Below are 23,877 nucleotides of genomic sequence, written 5' to 3'. Positions count from 1 at the left end.
TTGGGTCCTAAGTTAATAAAAATTTCAAACTGAATCCACTGTTATACTAAATTAATTAACAAAAAATTAAACTTCATGAGCCCTAAAAGTTGAATTAGAGGATACAGAGACTCAATGTTGTCACCAGGTATTATTCACACTTGATAATTATTTCTAATCAGATCTTCAGAAGTGGGTTCAAGGCCAATTCTACATAGAAAGATTAAATGGAAAAGTACCACCTTGACAACTGACACCCACTAGGATGGGTACAATAAAAAAAGACAGCAAGAATGTGGGGAGGCTGAACTCCTCATACACTGCTGCTGAGAATGCAAACTGGCACAGCAGCTTTGGAAAACGGTTTGGGAGTTTCTCAAAAGATTAAGCAAAGAGTTACCATGGGACCCAGCAATTCTGGGCTGTGTTTAGTCACTCAATCATGTTCAACTCTTTGCGATCCCGTGGGTTATAGTCCACAAGGTTCCTTTGTGCATGGGGATTCTCCAGGCAAGAATACTGGAGTGAGTTGCCATGCCCTCCCTCCAGGGGATCTTCCCAGCCCAAGGATTAAACCCAGGTCTCCCGCATTGCAGGTGGATTCTTTACCATCTGAACCACCAGGGAAGCCCAAGAATACTGGAGTGGGTAGAATATTCCTTCTCCAGAGGATCTTCTCAACCCAGGAACCAAACCGGGGTTTCCTGCATTGCAGGCAGATTCTTTACCAGCTGAGCTACCTAGGTATTTACCCAAGAGAATAACATATCCATACAAAAAGTTGTACACAAATGTTAACAGCAGGATTCTTAGTATCCAAAAAAATGTAAACAACTCAATATCCGGTGAACAGATAAACAAAAATGTGTTTCCATTTAAAAGAAATGTCTAGACCAGGCAAATTTAGAGACACACAGAACAGATTAAGTTACACAGGGCTTGGGGAAGATACTGTTAATTAGTACAGGATTTCTTTGAGGGTAATAGCTATTTTCTGTGTGGAAATACCTGCACAGCCCTGTGACATACTAAAAAAATTATACCCTTTAAATGAGTAAACTGTATGGTATATGAAATCTATTTTAATAAAACTCTTACAAAGCTGAGAAAAAGTTCAAACAGAAAACAAAGAATAGAGAAACAGAAACTAATAAATGAGTCAATATAGCTATGCTCTAAAGCAAACTATGGTCCACACGCCAAATCCAGTCCACTGCCCGTTTCTGTAAATAACAGTTTACTGGAACACAACCATCTTTATTCATTTCATTTGTCTAGGACTGTTTTTGTACTACAAGGGCAGAATTGAGAAGCTGCAATAGAGACTGTATGTTCCACAATGCTGAAATATTTACTATCTGGTCTCTTACCAAAGTTTGCAGACACCCATTCTAGGGGAAAAAAAAAAATTCTGCCAGACTAGAGCAATAAACTGATGTATAAAACAAGATTATTTCTAGACAAGACTGAAACAAAATTGAAATACAGTTGACGTTTGAAAAATTCGGGGGTTAGGGACACTGACTCTCCAAGTAGTCAAAAATCTGAGTGTAACTTATATAGTCAGCCCTCCCTATGGGGTTCATGTAGTACTGTATTATTTACTATTGAAAAAATTCTGTGTATAAGTGGACCACTGCAGTTCAAACTCATGTTCAAAGGTCAACTGACCAAACTCTTCACATGTCAGAATCTAGTCTCTAAGTTATTGTTTGCTAAAATTTTAGTCTACTAGTGTAAATCAACTATAGTCCAACAAAAAATTTAAAATTTTTTTATTCTATCTAGATGAACTACCCCAAATTCTAAGAAGTTGGCAGATGCAGAACTAATGATATTTACTACTAGAAAAGTAGAAGAGGTGGTAGCCAAGCAGACTTGGCCCATGAGAAATTCCAACACTGGAAAAGTTCTTTAAGATACATACTTCACATTGGTGTTGGTACAGATGATGTACTCAATTTCATCTGAGTAAGGGTTCTGGAAAGTAAAAGAGCTGGTTCTCATCCAGAGCCATTCTCGGTTCTTAGACCGAAACCGGAACATGACAGACAGCACCTGGCCTTTTAACTTCACCACCTGAAAAAGTTTTCATGCTATCAGCTCAAACTCGAAAAAAATTTTCTTTAGACATGTACAATCCTAGGATTCTTGTGTCACTGTCCTTGAAATAACAATATCTTGCAATGTTACTAACAAAACAACGTGGGGAGTGAAATATTATTAAACGACTAAATAATAAGGAGGTATATATATCATGTTTCTTCTTAGAGTCCCAAGCTATCTGACCACTTTCACCAATGTCAAACAGGAATAACAATTATTTCCAGGAGAGAAAAGACTATGTTTCCCCACTTCCTTTGGAAAGTCCCTTAAAGACACACTGATCTAGCAAATTTACTAAAAATTTAAAAGTTTAATGACCTTGAACATAGACTACATGCTGCCCCTCAATCCTAGTTTTTACCACTATGCCTGAGAATTTCTGTTTTCACAGCACCCATGAAGGTTTCTATAAATAAAACTAAAATGGCTTTAGTTTTATTTTGCTTTTTAAAAGAAAGTAATTTTTTATTATTTTCATTTCTGATCTCATAGAATAGAAAATAATCTTTTGAATCCCCTTCCTTTATAATAAAAATATTAGAAGCTAACATTTGTTTTGTATTTACTGTATGCCAAGCACTAGGCTATGTGTTTTTTCTTTTTTTTAAGAACAAGTTTACTTAACATCTAAAAAATGTAATATGAACAATTGTTAAGTAATCTTTAACACTTACATGTGCTCACTGAATAATACATACACAATGAATACTACATTTGTATACAAACCAAGTACTGGATTTGAAACCTGATTATTGCTGTACGTATCTACACCAACAGAGTATAAGTTCAGTACTCCAAAATACCTACACTATAAATTGCTTTTTAACCAAAAGTTAAGTGATAACATTTGTGTTTAAGTTGACAGAAGAGTGGCAGTAACTGCTGATATTACAGTTTGACTCAGAAATAATTATAACAGAAAATGGGATATATTTCACTTAACAATAATAAAATGGTACATTTTAAATATATAAATAAAACTTTAAAAAATCAAATGTGAAACAAAGTACAGCAAGAACCAAAATGGGAAGAAAACAAGGAAAACAAGCTTCATTAGAAATAGTAACTAAATTTATGTACTGAGAAGCAAAAAGAAATATAAATCCATCTAGACTTTTAAGAAATATCAAAATCTAGCAATCAGCAATTAGTAAGCAGCAACTAGTCTGCACAGTAAAAAGTACCTTTGCTTAGTACTCTAGTATCACAGCAGCAACTGATATCAGAATAAAAACCTTGAGATCACAGTGTGTCTGAATCACCTATTGCTTTGGAATAAACATTTTTCTACAAGTGATAAAATGGTAGGTACTCTGTGGCCAAAAGTGTCAGAATTATGAATTTCATGGATTTAAAATATACTGTACAATATCTTCTCACACTGCCAGAAGTCCATGTCCTCAGCTTTGAACAGTTTCAACAGAAGTCAGAATAGCTTTTCTAAGACTGAACATATAATGCAATGTGATCCTTCTGCATGGATAAAACAAGTGATGCTGAAAAATCAGGAGACAGACTTTTTACTGCCATTGTCTGATTTCCTCGAGAAGTTGGGCTATGTGTTTTAAATGCTTTATCTTATATGCCTACTGTATCAGTAAAAATACTATGCTGTGCTGTGCTTAGCCATGTTCGACTCTTTGAGACCTCATGGATTGCAGCCCACCAGGCACCTCTATGGGAATTCTCCAGGCAAGAATACTAGAGTGGATTGCCATGCCCTCTTCCAGGGATCAAACCCAGGTCTCCCGCACTGCAGGTGCATTCTTTAATGACTGAACCACAAAGGAAGACCAAGAATACTGGAGTGGGTAGTTTATCCCTTCTCCAGGGGATTTTCCTGACCCAGGAATTAAACTGGGGTCTCCTGCATTGCAGGTGGATTCTTCACCTGCTGAGCTACCAGGGAAAACCAGTAAAAGCACTACTGAGGCTTAAAGAGGGAAATTAACCCATCTAATATAAAGGAAGAGTACCATCTAAAGCCAAGTCTGTCCTGAAATTAGAATTCACCAGATGTTTTCAGAATCTAGGGCCTAAAAAGTACAACTAAGAGTTAGCTTACAATTAAGAATTAACTCTTACTTATCTACAGAAGAACTGTGAAATGAATTTTTCAACTACTACCCACTGTTCAGTTAAGTGCAGAATACTTTAAATACTTTAAAGATGGCTGCTTTGATATAGGACACTGAGTAGCCAAAGCCAAACAAAAACACCTTGAACATTACATTATCCATAATTTCCAAGTACTGGTCCTTTCTGTTTCCTAAAAATACAAGTTAAGTAATAAAGAGTGTAAAACTGCAAGGCCTGCCATAGTGCTCAATTAATCAGTACTCAATAAGTATTTGTTGGATGAATGTAATAATAGATATTAGACAAAAATATTACTCTAATTCAAACCAGGAAAAAAAGCTACCTGTTGGAAGCTGTCTCTTAGAAGCTGCTGGTCTTCAGGATGACAGAATTCTACAATATTCTTTCCTAAGAGTTCCTAAAAGAGGAAAAGAAAAGTAAGATCAACACTTTTATGATCACCTAACTTCCCTGGCCCATTAGGAGAGGAACTGGATTTAATTTCTCTTGCTTTTATCCTAGGATTATAGATTAGAGGGGGAAAAAAACACAAAAATAAATGGAATCTGCTGAATAACTGACCTCTAGAGCAATTTTCTTTTTTAGGACATTGTACATTTATTTTAACTGCATTTTTTACAGATTTGAGGTTTAATTTAGATAGGCTCACGCATTCCAAGTGAATTTTATAATTTTAATTCAATGATCTATAATAAATTTATATAGTTATACAACCATTATCCCCAATTCAGTTTTAGAATATGTCCACTGCCCCTCAAATTTCCTTTGTGCCAGTGGGAGGTCAATCCCTGTGCCATCCACTGATCGGCTTTCTGCTTCTTTAGTTTTGCTTCTCTGCACAAATGGAATCATAGAACAGGCAGTCTTTTGGGTCTGGCTTCTTTCATTTAACCTAATATTTTAATGAAGTTCATCTGTGTGGTTCCAAATATCAGTAGTACATCCTTTTCACTGCTTATAAGTATTCTAACATGGATAAATCACAGTGTGTATCCATTCATTAGTTAAAGGACATTTAGGCTGCTTTCACTTTTTGGCTATCATGAATAATAGTCATGAACATCTGTTATAAGTCTTTCTGTGAACATATGCTTTCTTTCTCTTGGGTAAATACTTAGGAGTGGACCTGCTAATTTGGAGGGTGTGTGTTTAACTTTTTAAGAAACTGCCAAAAAGTGTTTCCAAAGTAGTTTACCATTTTATTTACCTACCAACAATGTATGAAGGTTCTGTTTCTCCATGGTCTTGCCAATATTTTTTTATTATACCCATTCTAATGGGACACAATGGTATCTCATTGTGGTTTTAATGTGTATTTTCCTAATGACGAGCAACTTTTTATGTGCTATTCATATTTCCTCTTTGATGAAATGCCTATTCAAATCTTGTGCTCTTTTTTTTACTGGCTGGTTATCTTAATGAGTTGTAAGAGTTCTTCATATATTTTGGATACAAATCTTTTTTCAGATATATGATTTATAAATATTTTCTCCCAATTTGTGGCTAGTCTTTTCATTTTCTTAATGATGTCCTTTTAGGAGGGCAAATTTTAACTTTTATGAAACCCAACTTATCAAATTTATTTTGTGAACCACGTTTTCAGTGTCATAAAAAAAATCTTTGTTTAGGGAATTCCCTGGCAGTCTGGTGGGTAGGACTTGGTGTTTTCACTGCCATGGCCCAGGTTCAATCCTTGGTGGGGAGCACTAAGATCCAGCAGGCTGCACAGTGCAGCAAAAAAAAAAAAAAAAAAAACCTTTGCCTAATCCAACATCACAAAGATTTTCTCCTATTTTCTTCCAGAAGTTTTATAACTTTGGTTCTTACACCTTTACATCTTGGAGTTGCTTTCTGTGTATGCTATTAGGTAAGAGTCTAAGTTCTTTTTGTTTCATTCTGTTTTGCACATGAATATCTAATTGTCCCATCCCCATCTATTGGAAAAGCTTATTTTCCCCTTGAATTATCTTGATATCTTTGTTGAAAATTAGCTGATCAGTTGACCATAAATGTGAGAATAGATTCCATTCTGATCTACTGATCTAATAACTATCCCTACACCAACACCACACTGTCTTGGTAACAACAGTTTTACAACAGGCGCTGCATTAGGAAGTGTAAATGACTTTGTTCTTCTTTTTCAAGATCTCTTTTTCACCAGCTTCTTTACACAACCACAGCCAGAAGTCCCTCCTGGTGGCTAGAATTTTGAAGTTTATGTAACGACCTATTTCTCAATTCAGATATAGTTATATCTGGTCTGCAGAATGAGATATCTAAATAAATCAAAATAACTAGTGCTAAAGTTGCATATTTAACGGGTTACTATGCACTTAGATTGATTATATGAATTATCTAAAGGTGGCCATATCATTATGGCTAGTTAAAGCACATCATTATCTGTACTAATATCACCACTAACAAAGAAATACATATTCATACCTGCAGCTCCCACCTAGCTTCACAGGTCATATTTTTCTAGCTCAGATGCTAACCTTGGTAGGAAATTGAGATTATACTTAGCATTAATAGAATAGGATCATCTCTTTTTCTGAGCTGGGGCTGCTACGTTTTGACTACCTCTGGAGTTACATGAATGAATCATCTCAGCACATCCAAGGGAAAACAGAGGCCTAAATATCAGTGGTGTAACAACTCCAGCTCCTCACCTGTGGCTGGTAGCCAACAGTAGCCACACAGCGATGATCCACAAAAGTGAAGATTCCCTCAATATTGTGTCGAGAAATGAACTCTGTTGGTTGACAAACATTACTCATGTCTGTACAATTGGGAGAACTAGTTACCTGAAAGTAAAGAGATAAAAATGAGATAAAATGACACCATTCTTTACAGATGTACTTCCCATCAGATTCCCAATTTTAGGAATTTCATGAGGCCTAGCTCCACTCCCACACATGTACTCTTCACTAACTTTGTGAAGAAAGATAAAAATTCATTCAACCCCAAACCCACCTACTTTCATTTAGCTAAGTTGTATTCATTATTCAAACTGGAAAATTATTCTCCCAAGTAATCAAGAAACATCTGTTTTTGTAAGGAGAATCAAAATAATTCCACTTTCCTACTGTCAGTTATGAAATGAAAAATGAAAAGAACTCTCTTATATTGTATAGGAGCAAAAGAAATTAGCTGGAAACAGAAAATTTAGCACTGCAAAGCTAAAAGTATGAAAGAGAAAAAGACTTCTCTCTCCAAAAGATCTTTCACTGTCTTCAGTTTCTGCTAATTCGGACAGAAGCAATGTTAAGTGTGAATGCCATATTCCTCCAAATATTTGGAGACTTTCAGAATGCTTCATTTGTATTCAAAGAGTAAAAGAAAAAAATAACATGAACACATCCTGAAGATTCTCTCCCACTGAAAGGGGGTGATATATTAACTGATGCAGAAAATTCATACTTGCCTGCAGTCTGCCAATGGCCACTAGGCAAAACTTGCTCCCCTGGCCAGCTTCTGGGTCATCATCTGGAAGTGAGACACCTTCAAGAAGGGGAAGTTAGAAGGCTTAACATGTGTCTCAAATACAACTGCCTTCAAAAATTAGATGCGTAAAGATTTAAAACACACAGATATGATGAGACTAGGTATAAAACAACAAAGAGTGCTAAAAGATAAGAATAAAGGTAAATAACTGAAAGATCATTTATATGAGGTACTGTTTTAAGTATTTTTATATATGTTAATTCATACATTATACTCACATTAACTATAAAAAATTACAGAGCACAGGTCCTACACAAAGTATTCTACAAGATTAACATGGCCAAACCAAATACATATGAAGACATTTTATTTGGCACTCTGTGACCATATCATAGTTAAGAGAATAGATGGCTTGCCTAACCTGTAACTTTCAAATTAAGCAAACAATCAAAAACGAAATTAAACCAAACACCAATAGTTATCTTCTTTGGAAAAGAGAGAAGCCAGGGCTTCAGTGTTTTATGTGGAAAGGGAAGATGGGTGCATTTTCCCACTACTCTTTGCATATTTATCTTCTTTTTACCAAGAAAAACAGTATTTCTTTGAAAGCTACACAGACATATAAAAGACCATATATATTGCAAATGTATCGTTTATACAGTATATAATCTAAAAAGTTCAAACATCATTACAACTTAAAATTAATTTATCTTAATTACATTTAACTACCATTTTGGGGGTGCCTACCATATGCCAGAATGGCAACCCACTCCAGTACTCTTGCCTGGAAAATCCCATGGACAGAGGAGCATGGTAGGCTACAGTCCATGGGGTTGCAAAGAGTCGGACACGACTGAGCGACTTCACTTACTTACTTACTTACCATATGCCAGGCACTAGGCTAAGTTCTTTTCTTACATTAAACGTAATCCTCATAATAACTTTCTATGGGTTATATTATCTCCAGATTATAGATGAGAAAATTGAGGGTTTTTTAAGTCAAGTAATTTACTAAGATACATCACTAGTGAATAACATCAGAAACAAATCTAGGTTTTTCCAAATTCAAAGTTTAACCTCTTACCAAAATACACTACCTTGCCTCTCTTAGGTGCTATCCCTCTAGAACCCCCAATTCCCAGTCATACCTATCCAGCAGGGAGGTAATAAAGTTGTTAAGATTTGGAAATTCTGAAAAGCCAGGTTACAAAGCCAGCTGATCCTTGTACCCCAACCACTTTTCTCACATTCCCTTTTGACCTTTAGTTCCAGTAAAAGACACAGCCAATACTGAGTCATTTTCAAGTCTGAGAAATCCATCTCCCTAACTGGAATAGAAAATCCATAGTGGAAGGGAAGGAGTCCATTTTTTCTTTCCTATTTTCTTATAGTTTATACCAAAGCACATTTCATATGCAACAGGTATATGATAAATGTTAGCTAACTTTCTTGGACTCTGAGGAACTAGCTGCACCCAGAAAGAAATCACTATTCAACTTTCCTACCTGCTGGGGGCCAGGCCTTGATATAGCCTGTGCAGTGGACCACCACGAAATGAGGTTCCCCATCCTTTGCAGAGCCAAGTCCATTCCTAGAAAAATTACAGGTGTGAGGAAAAAACTTTACTCAGTATCATTTAAAAAGCAATGCTGGCTTAGTACCTTTAATTTTAGGCTATTGGGTATTTAAATAATAGGATGACTATACTTGGACCTTTCCCACCCAAAAGTGACCACCATATTTTTTACCTTTGCCAAAGTAAAGCAACTGAAAGGTACTGCAGCAGGAAGAAAGCAGGTAAAGTGGGAGTGTAACTTCCTTATACAGGATGAGCAAAAGATGCTTTAGAAGTTCAGGAAAAATAAAAATGTAACTGAGAAGTGAGGGATGAGGGTAAGGGCTGCTGAAGGAAGTACTATAGTAAGATAGTTGAAAATGTGATGATCTCTACAGGTACCCGACCATCCCTTTGGGTTTTTTGTTTTTTTTTTTACTGCTTAAGATCTCACCTGCATCTGTTTCTCACAAAGCTCAGCCTATTCATGGAGACTGAATCCACAGAGCTATTGCCACACCTGTTTCAATGAACAGAGAGATTAAAAGCAATTAAGATGCACTATCATTCATACAACTTGAAAAAAAAAAAAAACCCCAATGGAAAAACGAGCAGAAGATCTAAAGAGACATCTCTCCAAAGAAGAAATACAGATGGCCAACAGGTATGTGAGAAGTTGCTCAATACTGCTAATTAATAGAGAAATGCAAATCAAAACTATAATGAGGTACCACTTCAAACTGGTCAGAATGGTCATAATTAAAAAGTCTCCAAATAAATGCTAGAGAGGATGTGGAGAAAGGGGAACCCTCCTGCACTGATGGGAGGAATTCAAGTTGATGCAGCCACTGTGGAGGTTCCTCAGAATACTAAAAACAGAATTACCATATGATCCAGCAAAACTGTAATTAAAAAAGATAAATGTATTCCTACATTCGTAGCAGCACTATTCACAATAGCCAAGACATGGAAGCAACCTGATTGTCCATCTACAGATGAATGGGTAAACAAGATGTGGTACATACATAAAATGGAATACTATTCAGCCAAAAAAAAAAGAATGCCATTTGCAGCAACGTGGATGAATCTAGATATTATTATACCAAGTGAAGTAAGAAAGAGAAAGGCAAATAACATATGATATCACTTCTATGCGGAATCTAAAATAGGACACAAATGAACCTATCTATGAAACAGAATCAGGGACACAGAGAACAGACAGGGGGTTGCAAAGGGGGACAAAGGTGGAACAGGTTTGGATTGGGAGTCTGGGGTTAGCTGATGCAAACTGGAATATACAGAACGGATAAACAAAAGGTCCTACTGAATGACACACGGAACTATATTCAATATTCTGTGAAAAACCATAATGGAAAAGAACATGAAAAAGAATGTATACATAGATATATGTATAGCTGAGTCCCTTTGCTGTTCAGCAGTAATTACTACAACACTGTAATTCAACAACATTTCAATAAAAAAATAAATTAAAGAAAAAAAGCTGCACTATCAAAGAAGTTTTCATCATTCAACAGCCAGATATCAGGCTCTGGATACAACTTGACACAGAAAATTGGCAACAATGCTCCTAACAATGAAAGATAAAGAAGTCAGGTTTGATATTTCTAAAACTTGTTAACTGTCTCAGAGTTTTTAAGTCAAAATGTTCTAAATGCTCTACAAATGGAGATATTCTCTACATCAGGAGTTAGTACACTTTTTCTGTAAATAACCAGACAGTAACTATTTTCAGCTCTGTAGGCCAAACAATTTGTTACAACTAGTTGACTCTGCTATTAAAAGTATAAAAGCAGCCAGACAGTATGTCAATAAATGGGCATGGTTATGTTCCAATAAAGCCTTATTTACAAAGAGAGTTGCAGTTTGTAGACCCCAGCACTATGCTGCAACAAAATCTATTTGCTGTATTTTGTTATTATCTAGGACTTCCCAGGTGGCACCAGTGGTAAAGAACCTGCCTACCAAGGCAGGAGACTTAAAGAGATGCTGGTCCGATCCCTGGGTTGGGAAGACCCCTGGAGGAGAGGAGCCTGGAGGGCTACAGTCCATAGAATCGCAGAGTCAGACACGACTAAAGCAACTTAGGACACACACAATCACGTTATTATTTAGCTTGCTCCTCCGTATGCCATTGCATTAGCCATTTCCACATATTGGTACACTCTCTCCCATTCTCACTACTCTCTTTCTCTCATTTCTTTAATTATAAATAAAACATACATAGAATTTTATGTGTCATGCGCTATTCTAAGCATCTTTAAAAAATTTATTTATTTTGGTGTGCTGGGTCTTCATTGCTACACGTGGGCTTTTCCTCTAATTGCAGCAAGTGGGCTTTTCATTACATTGGCTTTTTTTTCTTTTTTCCAGGGTCTACAAATAATTTTATTGAACAAATAACACAACAGCCTTCCTAGATTGAGGACTACCCTCCCCAAGCCATTTCTCACACGCTTAAAGCAGAGAGTTTGCACAGTAAGGAATTTAAAAAAAAAAAATCATTTCTATGTAGAAATCAGACGCTGCCCCAACAACATCATGGACTAAACTACTTACAAGCTTTCACATTTTAAGTATTCCTATTATGGTTGTTCTCTCCTTTCTGCCCCTATCCAGGGGCTCCAGTACTTTTCTTTTGACTGATCCTGAAAGGAGGGGTATACTGTAGGAAAAGGGGTGGTGGGCTCCTCAGAGCTACTGGCACCAGCCCTAGGGTGCTGGGCCTCACCACAGGGTGGCAGATGTGTAAGGGCAAGGGGGATTAAATACAGTAGGTGGGATGGGGCACAGGCATCCAGAGCCCTTCCTGATCCCCATCCTATGCCCTCTCAACTTGGGGTTGGGGGGGGGGGGACAACTAGTTGCAGCGGGGAGGGATCAGGCCAGCCCTGGGTAGAGGGAGAAACCTCCCACACCAGTCCCTACTCCTATTAAAAGCCAGCAAATTGTCCATCCATCTGGGGCTGGGAACAAATGGGCAGGTGGGCAGGAAAAATCGGGCTTGTTCTGCCCCCAGCCTCTGTCCAACACAAGAGGAATTGAGGTAGCAAACGGCTGAAATGCTCCAAAGAGAGGGTAAAGGAAGTGAGGGAAAGGAAGTTCCCACTTTTGTAGAGCTCCCATTGCCCTGGGGCTGGAAAAAGGCAGACCTTGCTTGTAAAGTGCTGTAACCTCTAGCAGGGCTGGGCCCTAGGCAAGCTTGGAAGAATGCAGGCCAGGCAGGGGCACAGGAACCAAGCATTCCTGACCAGCAGGTGCCCTGCCATGCTCCTTGTAGGGATTGCTGGGAAAGGTGGACTGGTAACTCCACCATCAGCCCTCACCAGCTTCCAGCCACCTCTGGTCCACATACAAACCAACACCCAACCAGCACTGTAGGACTGCCCCGCTCACAGCTGAAGGTTCCAGGCCAGTGGAGTTTCTTCACTGTTGTGGCCCCAGCCTAGGTTCCTCAATGGAAGCCACACCTTGAGCCTAGGGGTGTCTTGCTGGGGCAGGGGGTGTTTATGCCTGCCACCCCCCAGGCTCACACCTCATAGAGGATCACAGAGAAATCCACGTGGATGCCGGGGGGATCCAGCTTCACGGTACCCTGAGGAATCACGTTCTTATGCACCCGCCTCAGCTTGGCCCGCTTCTGCCCGTTCTTGGTGACGATTGTCTCCTCATAGAATTCGTGAGCCAGATCCCCATCCTCGTCATAGAACATGGAGCCATGGCGCGTGAATACGAAGGGGGACACGACTCGGCCTCGCGGTCGCACCAAAGCTTGCTCAGGGACCGCCGCCTTTGGGCCACCGGCCTCCAGCTTTGGAGCCGCTGGCGCCCATGTCAGGGCCGCCAGCGCGTGGCGGGCCCCACAGTAACTTCGCTCTTACAAGGCCGTTGGCGCCACCATGCCCTGCCTGGGCCTTGGCTCGCAGATGCCGCCGTGGCCGCTGCCGCCAATTCCGCAGACCTACAGAGGCTTCTTTTGTTGAAGAGCACAGGTTCTAGGCAGTGGTTGTGGCACGACAGCTTAGTTACTCTGAGGCCTGTGGGATCTTCCCAGACCGGGGATCGAACCTGTGTCCCCTGCACTGGCAGGTGGATTCTTAACCACTGCACCACCAGAGAAGTCCTAAGCATCTTTATATATATTTATTCATCTAATCTTCATAACAAGTTTATGAGGCTGATATAACTCCCAATATTAGGTGAAGAAATAAAAACACAAAGCAGTCATTTAATCCATTCAAGGTCAGAAGATAACTGATAAATCCAGTAGTCTGGGTCTAGAAGCTACTCCAAACCACTAAGCCACATAATATTAAATTTTGTATCAGTCCCAGGAAACCTTTCTTAATATCCTATTCATCACTTCTAATAAGCATCCTCTCAACAGTCAATTTCCATTACAGAATCTGAATTTATTTTGTGACATGAAGAGATGTTCTCTCTACCTGTGATGAAAACTACTACCATCCTTTCTTCAGAATCCTAAAATGTACAGTACGTAACTTATAAATGTTAAATATTAAGTGAAAGGAATCAGAAAGTCTTAAATTTATACTAAAGGGAAGAGAGGGGGGCAGAAGTAGCCTGAGTACATGGACGTTGTCTAGGAATACACCAGGAGAAAAAAGAGAGATACTGGCATCGAACTAGTATGGATTAAAATAAAATCTGAATCAAATATGGGAAGCCAATTTCTTTGTGTCATTTTTTTTTTAAATCAGCAAAATAGTAACCTTGAATTCTACTCTACAGGGCAGTTGTGGAAAATGAGATGACACATAAGCAACTATCATAAGAAGAGTTCAGTAAATACTAGTTTGCTTATCACTTTATTTTGTGTTATGACTAAATCACGTCTTGAGAGTTGAATTTAATCTACCTGGAGCTTAGATTTAAAAGTTTAACTCTTCTGACCAGAAATCAAACCCTCAACTCTGAATTCTTCCTATGACAAGTCACAATCCTCATCCTGACACTCACCTCATACGGCAAATAAATGATCTCCTTGAGCCCATACACATCCTCATGGAAGACTGCTGACCTTCCTTTTTCACTGTTCCAGTCTTCAGATCCAGGATACGCCCTGAAGAAGGATGTGAAGAAGAGTCTGGAGTACACTCTTGTGTGCAGGGAAGAGGGGGAGAGATACTGGAGGCAAAGCTAAGTAAATAGCCTATTGACGCTCCTCAATCTCCTTGCTTATAACAGAATAAGCCAAGTATGAGGTGGATTTTTTTCAAGTCTAAAACACCTCGATTCCCATCAATGAATCTTATGCTTCAGTTCAAAGGCAGCACTGGAAATAACTTTGTGCAAGGGAAGACAGGAGCAGAAGTAGGTAGAGCTGGCAAGCAAGAGCAAGGTTATGTTCTTGGGACTGATTATTTTTATACACATGCATGCAGGTACGCACACACAAACACACAGAGTGAATGTCATTGGTTTAAAAACAAATAATTTTATGTGCTATAGAAAAACGCATCTGTCTCATGCTAAAATTGTCCCTCCTATATTATATAGAAACAAAATGGGAACTTTTGAGAAAAACTAGAAAAATGAAATCCATAAAAACATAAAAGAAGGGAAAGCTAAATACCAACGTTAATATGACCGTAATGGATTTGATTTCAATTACCAGCTTTAATCTGCTTCCACATTAAAATTTTTTCCAGATTGCTTAGCAGCAGATGTGACTTATTTCCTTCAGCCAAACTCTGGCAAAAGGACTGAATAACATTAAACAGAGGCAGCTGGGAGAGGGGGACAAAAACAAGACAGAAAAATAGTGCAGATACAAACAAACAAAAAACACCTGATATACTGAACGATAACCATTCCTCTCTAAAATAAAAATCTATCATCACAGAACCAAGTACAAAGTCAAAGCCAAGCACAACTTGGTAGAAAAAATACCAAGTAATTACCCATACAAATGAGACATAAACATGGATAATTTAATTCTTTTAAAATGACAAGGGAGGTGGTGATATTATAGGTTTGGCCTTTATGGTGTATTTACACTAATATTAAGATTAAAGTAAACTTTTATATAAACACTGTCACTAATGAAACATTTTCTAAGGATGAGCTACAAAATATATTACTTGCATGTGGATAAAAAGTATAGATTATATTCATGAAAGAAGAAAATTCTAAAAGTTTTGCCAGATACGATGGGAAAACTTAAGCATTAAAATACCTCTTCTATCTCAGAAAAAAAGAAGAAAGGACTTGCCACTCATCTCCCATCTACATAGCTCATACCTGTCAGTGCATTTTCCGAAGTGGAAAGCTGCTCACGGAGTTTGTCCACGTCATCTGGGTGCACCTGGTCATAGAGCGTGCTACCAAACCACTCAGACTGCGGCTGGTTCAAAACTGGGGTCACTGAGTCAGAGACGTATACCACCCGGCCTGTCTCACATGAGACAATGAACAGAAAGCCGTCTGCTGCCTCCAAGATCAAATGTTTCAGTTCCTGCCCAAGGAAGAGAAATACAAGTTAATACCAAACTCTTTTAAAAAAAACAAATGTTACTATGGAAAGAAGGAAGACCCTTCAGACCATACATATCTTTCCATAAACAACTGTGGCCTTCTGTTCGACCCATAGGCACGGCTTTGTACCTTAAATATAATCACCTTCACTGACAAGGTAGCTTTCTCCAACAGATAGTTCATCAGTGTGTCTATGTCGCTATCCACCTCCCTCCTCTTTACCTCAGAACTCGAGACAGATAATAAAAATGCTTACCGTTAACAAAAATTTGAGTTCTTGATCTCACCCTCTCTGGTCTCTTAGGATGATGCTCTACAAATATTCATATTGTTCTCTTTCTCCTCAAATCTTAAACATAATCAAGTTTTCCTAATTCTATACAAAACTTCCCTCAACTCTGCCCAACTCTTCTTCCAGGGCCAAGCTTAAATTAAGAGTGATGTCATACTCACTGACTCTACTCCCTTTTCATGTATTTCTCAGTCCATCTGCAATCTCACTCTCAATCACTGCATCTTTCTTCAGCAGGTTACTACAAATAAGGTATTCCCCACTGCCAACTCAAGTGCTCTTTCCAGAGTCTGTACACAATGTCACTACAGATCTGACAGTGTTGTTCATTCTATCCTTTAAAATTTATTTCTGCCTAGCTTCTATGACACCATTCCCAAACTTTTACTTCCTTTCCAAATGTCTCTTCTCTGCTTCAAGCTCCTTTTCCTCTGTTCAAGTTTCAAGTGCGGGCAATTCCAACATTCTGTCTTAACTTCTCTCCTCTATTTATTCCATACTCTCTCTCTGAGAAATCATATCCACTTCTCCACTACGAAATGATTCCCAAGTCTACATTTCTAGACTTGCCTAAAATCTACTAAGCATCTCCAAATAGACATTCTATCAGCAATTCAATTTCAACATCTCAAAACCCAGCAGTATTTCCCTCTTCAAAAACAATCCTCTGTGCTCTTCCAGTACTCTCTTTCTTGACTAACAGTATCCCTTTCCTCTCAGGGTATAGGTCTAAAAAATCTAACTAATCTCTCACACTCCAGTGATAACTCAGCTTATCAATTCTATTTTTAAATATAATGTCATCTCATGCCAAGACTAATGGTCTCCCTGCTTTCACTCTTTCCAATCCATCCTCAAAATGCTACCAATTTTTTATAGCTACCTATTGCCTAAAAATTAAAATCTCAGTTATTTAACATAACACTTAAATATTCCTTCATCAGATCCCAGCCTATCTTTCCATTATCATCTCCCAGGGCATGCTAAACTGATTTTCCTTGAATAACCTGATTATTCTCACAGTGCTTTTAATCAAGCTATTTCCAATATTTACAACACTACTCCCCTATTCTTCACTTTCCATATTTACACTTCTACAGGACTTATTATTGCACCTCTGATATAGATTGGATTCTGTGTTTACATCATGATTTATTTATTTACACATGTTTTTACCTATGACTACCTCTTACCATTCTTTACATTTCTAACAGCACAAAGTACTTGGTTAGCTCACAAAAAGTGCCTAACTGGAAACTGTGTTGTCAGTACAAATTGATTAGCTTTTTCAATGTACATATATATATAATCTGTGCTATATGTGCTTTCATATAGACCATCCTATTTGGGAAAAGTTTTGGTGCTTTCCTCCAAACCACATTCCTTCCTTCCTTCTGATCCTCTGAATAAAAGGATGGCATTACAGGTCAGTTTTTTCTTCATCATACATCCTGTATTTTCTGAAATTTTCTGCAATAAGTAAGTGATACTTTCAACAATCAAAACAGAACATGGCTACCGTATGCTCTCTGAAGTCTTTGCTGACTATTCTGACTCAGGCCTAGCCGCTCCGTTTGCTTTACCATCCCGCTAGTATATATGCATTTGTGTGTGTCTGTGTGCTCAGTCTGTCAGTTGTGTCAGACTCTTTGCAACCCTATGAGCTGTAACCCGCCAGCTCCTCTGTCCATGGGACTTCCCAGGCAAAAATACTAGAGTAGGTTACCGTTTCTCCTCCAGGGGATGTTCCCGACCCAGGGAGGGAACCCACGTCTACTGCATTGCAGGCGGATTCTTTACCGCTGAGCCATGGGGGAAGCCAACACATATATTTAATCCTATATAAACTGTTAATAAGTTCTTTAAAGGCATTTCTTCCCATACGCATTTTTCTCATTTTTCACTTATGTGTGTATCCTACTACTCACATATTCATATTCAAACTGAGTTTCTGAAAAGCTGGAAATGTTTTTACTTTCTATTTCTCTCATAGTGCATTGAATATAACAGAGCATATCTCTAAGCAACAACAACTGCCTGTTAGATTCCTTTCATCACTAAAACTGGAAGCTGTTTCAAGAAAAAGAAATATATTACTTTCATCTTCTATAACCCTAAAGCCAGGGAAAAGGACTGGTTCCATGAACACAGTCATCCCTGAGATCCCACTGTTCTTCTACCCTGCAGACTGGATTCATAAGTAAAGTTCTAAAATACCTGTCAGCGTGCTAAATAGTTTTCACAATTCCTCTCTACTTCTGTTTCAAGGATAATAAATGCCATAGTCAGGGATCAAAACTGACTTTCCTATAACCTGAATATTTCCTTCAGAACTGAATTCCTGTCCTTTAAAGAATCTACAGATTCAGCTCTGCTCTGATTCCCAATATAACACACACTTCAGGATTATGGGCATCCACCCCCAAAAGATCAAAACTTTCAAAAAATTCTAGACCCCCTCACGTGTGCTTCCCAGAGACCTGATCAGTGAGGAAAGACGGCTTGTAGGTGCCGTCGGTGGCTGTGTTGCCAGTTCCTCTCAAGGACTTCATGTGAGAAACGGCCATGCGTAAGATGGTGAGCTTGTCCGGTTTCCGAGCCAGGGCACTACAGGTGGGTACCATGTCTGACAGTTCTGTGATGTAGGCTGTCATCTTGTTCCGTCGTCGCCGTTCAATCTCACTGTGGTTTTCCCTGCATGGAGAGAGAGAGAGGAGAAGCCCCATCCAGGTGGTCATATCTGGCCACTTGGAAGCAGAGAGAGTGACATGGATACCAAGTGAGCTGCTGAAGAAATGCGGTACTTAGATTTAGTGGTGCTTAAGTCTCAGATGTTAGAGTAAGGTCTGCCAAGCTTCTCATGCAGAGCAAGCATGGAATAGAAACTAACAAGGTAGACAAGAGTACAAGCGGATACCAGCAAATCTCTCTAACTCGGAAACTTCACTTCCTATGTAAATTACCACTCCCTCAGAACAAAAAGTGTTTTAAGAAATGACAGTCTTAAAAAACGTTGATTTTATTCACTTAAGTTCCTCAGCTTGGCTGAGTTCTTATTTACCAATTCAACTTTTTAAAGGCTGAAAACATAAAATGACCAATTTTTTCCAACAGAAGTATGTTGCTCAACAGTTGATACGAGAATTGATTAGTATAGACTCCCCTGGTCTATAAAATATTGTTTCTTCTAAGTATCTCTCTTATTCTCAACACTAGAAGGCAGAATTGGACATTCTACTTGCCCCCCTAATGCACAAGGCCCTAGCTTGTCTATCTGGGTGTGGTGCCAGTACACTGAGCTCAAGAGATTTATAAGACACCATTTACTAGAAGTCCCTTAGGATGCCCAATTTGGGACAAAGTGAAAGGGGGAATAGGAAGGAAGATGCTTAAAGGCCTGAAAACAGACAATCTGGATCTCACCACGGTAAGCAGAAAACATCTCCAATACTGATTTCCTCAAAATCAGGGTAAAATTACTGCTAAAAGTATAATTCAATATTTTTTGAATTGGATTTCTGAAAAGCCTAACAGTTCCTCAGTATCTTCCATAGGAATGCTTCAAGGAGAGACTCAAACAACATACTGCATTTCTGTTTCTGTTTTGAGCAGCTTTCTTTTCTCTTTTTTATGGACTTCTATTACCACTAAAGATTCTATCTGAACAAAAGTTCTCTGCCAAAACAAACAAACAAAAAGAAAACAATGAATCCAACTTAAATCTCTTTTTTATGATTAGAGCAAACTAATGTCCAGCAGTTAACCGACTTTTCCAAGGGCCCCCCATTCCCAATGAATGCAATGTTCTTCCCAACATACCACACCAGTTTTCTGAAACGTGAAAGCGTTAGCAGACGTAAGTTAAAATGGCAGCAAAATGAGACTGTGACCCCGCTGAAAGAGGTAACAACAGGTCTCAGAGCGTCGGTCCATATTTAGTTACTCTGCCTGAGAAACATAAAATTCTACTCTTAAACATAAAGCTCCCATTTCCTTGTATCTGACAGGTTTCTGACACTGAAATCCAGAAAACTGATCTTTTAAATAGCCACATCAAGGCTGCTAAGCTTTTCTAAGAAACCACAAGATTCACTCACCAAAGCCACACCAGTACTGTTGTGACAAGGTAATCTAGGCTGTGAGTGTATCCAGGAAAAGGGTGAGCTTTCTAGAAGGGTGTGGAGTAAATACTGAGGTCTAAAGACTAGGAACTAGTTGCAAACACAGATATATTTATTGGCTTTCTGATAAAAGTATTTTCCTGCTAAAGTATTGACTGGCACAGCTGCACTGTTTCTAAAAGCTTTTTATTCTGCGAAACTTAGTGTGCTAAGATAAAGGGAAATCTATAAAACTAATAGCAATTTCTTAAATTCCTAAGTTCCCTCAACTCACCCACTTTCTGCTGGGGGAAGCCAAAGTTCCTGTTATATACAAACTTCTAAAAATCTTGTCCTCTCTTGCCACAGACAAAGAAAAACATGAAGAGAAAGGGGAAGAAAAGAGCAGAAATAAAAAAAGGACAGAAAAAGCAGCAGCATCCACTTCATCGTGCCAAAAGACACCATTTTCCTACCTGGCAAGTCTCTCCTTATCCGCAGAGCTCTGCTCATCATCCGACCTAAAAACAGAATTAATGAACTAAGCTAAACATAAAAGAAGAAGAAAGGAAGGAAGAAAAGGGGGGAAGGAAAGAAGGAAGGGGAGAAAGGGAAAGAGAAAAGAGGGAGGAGAAAAGGGGGAAGGGAAGGGAAGGGAAGGGAAGAAAATAACAGAAAAAAACAGATACAGAGAAGAGAGGGGGGAAATGGAAACATAGACAAGAACCTTGCCTGTAACTAGACAAAACCATTTGTCAGAATAAAGGAAAAGTAACTTACAGGACAAAGGTCAACATAAAAGCAAGTCCACCCAGAGGAGTCGGGTGAAGAGGGAGGTGGGAGGGGGGATCGGGATGGGGAATAAGTGTAAATCTATGGCTGATTCATATCAATGTATGACAAAACCCACTGAAATGTTGTGAAGTAATTAGCCTCCAACTAATAAAAAAATTAAAAAAAATAAAAAAAAAAAATACAAAAAAAAAAATACAAAAAAAAAAAAGCAAGTCCAATATTCATTATAAATGAACATAATCTGAGCACAGAAACCCAATTATCTCTTTAGAAACCAAGCAGACATACTATTTGAATAAGAACTAAACAAGGGGATACCATTTTCACATACTGCTTCCAATCTGGAAAGAAACTTATATTCACATATGCTATTTCTACATTGAAAAAAAAAAAATCAAGCAGTAAATCATGTTAAGAACATCAAACAAGTGATCACAAACACAATCTCTCTATAACACACATACAGCACACATGTGCTCACAGAGAAAATAACCAACCAGGTTTCCCTGGAGAATTATATAAATAAAACCAAGAGCTAGGTATCTAGTATATCCCCTATCAATGATTTGATCTTGAAGTGGTACATTTCTCTTCTGTCACTTTCCCATTTCTCTGCAATAAAGCTGTAACATTGCTGGATCCTAGATCAAATCCCTCTTCCCTGGAGGGGGCTACAAAGGTTTACCACTAAATTTCTCTGAATAACTGAAATACTATAAGGGTTTGTGGCAAATGAAGAAAAACGTTGGTAGTTGGTGCTGGTAGTTCAGTTTATCAGTAATCAATTCCATCTTAAATATATACATAAGTACATGTATATAAAAAGATTAAGAATAGATTAAGAAAAAATATCTAAGCATGATATATTAACAGACTGAAAAAACAGCTATTAAAAAATGACAACTACAATGACTTTATCAATACATAGGGAAATTTCTAGAAAATGGTCAGCAGGGGGGAGAAAAGAGACAAAAAAAAAACAGTAATGACAAGAACCACGTGAAAACTTATGCATATTGACAAGAGAAAGAAAAAGGTGGTATTAAGTAAAGTTTCATATTCACTGGGTTATTATAATTCCTTAACAAGCTACAAATATTTTTTCAAAAAGTTGGGAAAATTCATTTCATCTTTTGAAGACCCTCTACTGAATCCCAAACAAGAATATTTGAGGTGAACTAGTTAACAAATCTTAAAGAAATGAGTTCTGGGAATTCCCTGGCAGTCCAGCGGTTAGCACTCCACACATTCACTGCTGAGGGTACCAGTTCAATCCCTGGTCATGGAACTAAGATCCCACAAAGAAATGAACTCTGTTGTTTGCAAGTTAAATATCTAAAATTATGATTACTACTCCTACCAATACAGATCCATAATCCCTTATCTACTTCAATATTTCCAAATAAAATGCAGAATGTGTAAATATTCACATTAAGCAAGACAAATGAAGACTAAAACATTTCAGGTCATGTTTTCATAGCTTTTTGGAATTTCAATCAAGAGACTGAAACCCATACCACCACTATTATTTGATGGCTTCACTTTCTAATGCAGTTTTTTAAAAACTACTGCCCAAGTATCTACTGTTAACTTCTCGTTTGAGAGATGATTCACATCCTAAAGCGTTTATAGATATCTTCTTCAGATTTAAAGTAACTGCAAATTCTTCAGAAACCTTTGAATCTGCTCCTTTTCCACTGCCACTGACACCATTCTAGCCCAGGCTCTCATAATTTTATCACTGTCTTATTATTTCAGTGGTATCCCATTTACCTTCTTGACTACAGTGCTTCTCTTTAATGAGTCCTACATAAAGCTACTAGAGAAAAATTCCATATGCATTTTATATTAATACATTATCATTTCATTCAAAGCTTATGATGGCATCTCACTGCTTCAGAGTAGTTTAAAACTACTCTGATTGATATTGCTTAGCCCTTGACATCAACAGTTCTCAACGTATGGGCTCCAAACCGGCAGCATCAGCAATGAGTAAGTAGTAACTGCTTAGTTAAGCATTGGATTTTAGATTATTCTCTTTTCTGATGTGGCTGCAAATTCAATTTTTAAAAAACAAATTATTTACTGCTTAACAATATACAGAATAAACCAATATGAGTTGAGAGGATTTGTTTAATATAAACCAAAGTATTTTTCATCCTCTAGACAGGTAACTTAAACAAATGTATTTCAATAAAAACTGCACTCTTTGTATAACTGTTTCTTTGCTGTCATCTTTAAAAGAATAAAATCATTATCTGTACAGATTTTGTAGATCCACTTAATAATAAATGCAACTAAGAAATTCACATTGTGTTTCTGAGGACACCCAGTAAGCACAATGTATAGCTATTTATCACATACATAAAAACACTGTTTAGGTATACCCTTTGTTTAGGTATACCCTTAGTTTGGCACCATAAGTCTGAAGCCGTGTTACCTGACCATAAACAACAATCATAATACTAATTTTCACCAGTTGAGACTGGGCAGAGAAATTAACTCTCATTGAGAAAAAATTAAAACTGAGAATGTTTAAATTGCCTGGTCCCACAACAAGGACCAAGATGCTCTACTACATTACCTGGCAAACCGCTCCTTATCATTAGACATCTGATCATCATCACACCTGAAGGAGGAAAAAAAGGATTAATCCAAGGCATTACACTTGTTGTATCTATTTCGTTCTGAAAGGAGAACCAGAAAGGGGTAAAAATATTCAGCAAAAAAATCCAATTGAAAAGGCAGCACGAAGCAATAGAGATAATAATATCATCTCACAGAACTTCTGTCTGTTTTCTAATGTCTCCTTTACTCTTACTTACCAAACATTCCAAAAAAAGATGTTGAGCTCACCAGGGTACAACTGACTTCCCTGTCAATACCGAGGGATAGTTTTGCTTTTCTTTAATTACGTCAAGAACCATGTAACATCAAATTTGCCATCTTAACCATTTTTAAGTGTATATGGCTCAGTAGCACTAATTATA

General features: G+C 38.0%; 1 protein-coding gene across 3 annotated transcripts in view; it reads right to left on the bottom strand.

Moving 5' to 3' along the window:
• Positions 1-23,877, bottom strand: part of ARNT (aryl hydrocarbon receptor nuclear translocator) — a 69,083-nt gene that overhangs the window by 6,553 nt on the left and 38,653 nt on the right. For all 3 annotated transcript variants that reach the window (XR_006335772.1, XM_043877432.1, XM_043877433.1), the window contains 11 exons: positions 23,472-23,516; positions 20,569-20,613; positions 18,473-18,686; positions 15,467-15,680; positions 14,183-14,285; positions 9,639-9,704; positions 9,135-9,220; positions 7,610-7,686; positions 6,855-6,989; positions 4,508-4,582; positions 1,907-2,058 (listed from right to left, as the gene is read on the bottom strand). Coding sequence is in view for 2 of the 3 variants with exons in the window: in XM_043877432.1 (XP_043733367.1) it covers positions 1,907-2,058; positions 4,508-4,582; positions 6,855-6,989; positions 7,610-7,686; positions 9,135-9,220; positions 9,639-9,704; positions 14,183-14,285; positions 15,467-15,680; positions 18,473-18,686; positions 20,569-20,613; positions 23,472-23,516 (1,212 nt within the window). In the remaining variant the exon portion in view is untranslated. The remainder of the gene's footprint in view (positions 1-1,906; positions 2,059-4,507; positions 4,583-6,854; positions 6,990-7,609; positions 7,687-9,134; positions 9,221-9,638; positions 9,705-14,182; positions 14,286-15,466; positions 15,681-18,472; positions 18,687-20,568; positions 20,614-23,471; positions 23,517-23,877) is intronic.

Source organism: Cervus elaphus, chromosome 20 (assembly GCF_910594005.1).
Source record: "Cervus elaphus chromosome 20, mCerEla1.1, whole genome shotgun sequence".
NCBI classification, from domain to species: domain Eukaryota; kingdom Metazoa; phylum Chordata; class Mammalia; order Artiodactyla; family Cervidae; genus Cervus; species Cervus elaphus.
The sequence above is the reverse complement of the archived record's forward strand: the minus strand, read 5'-3'. Positions and strand labels throughout refer to the sequence as shown.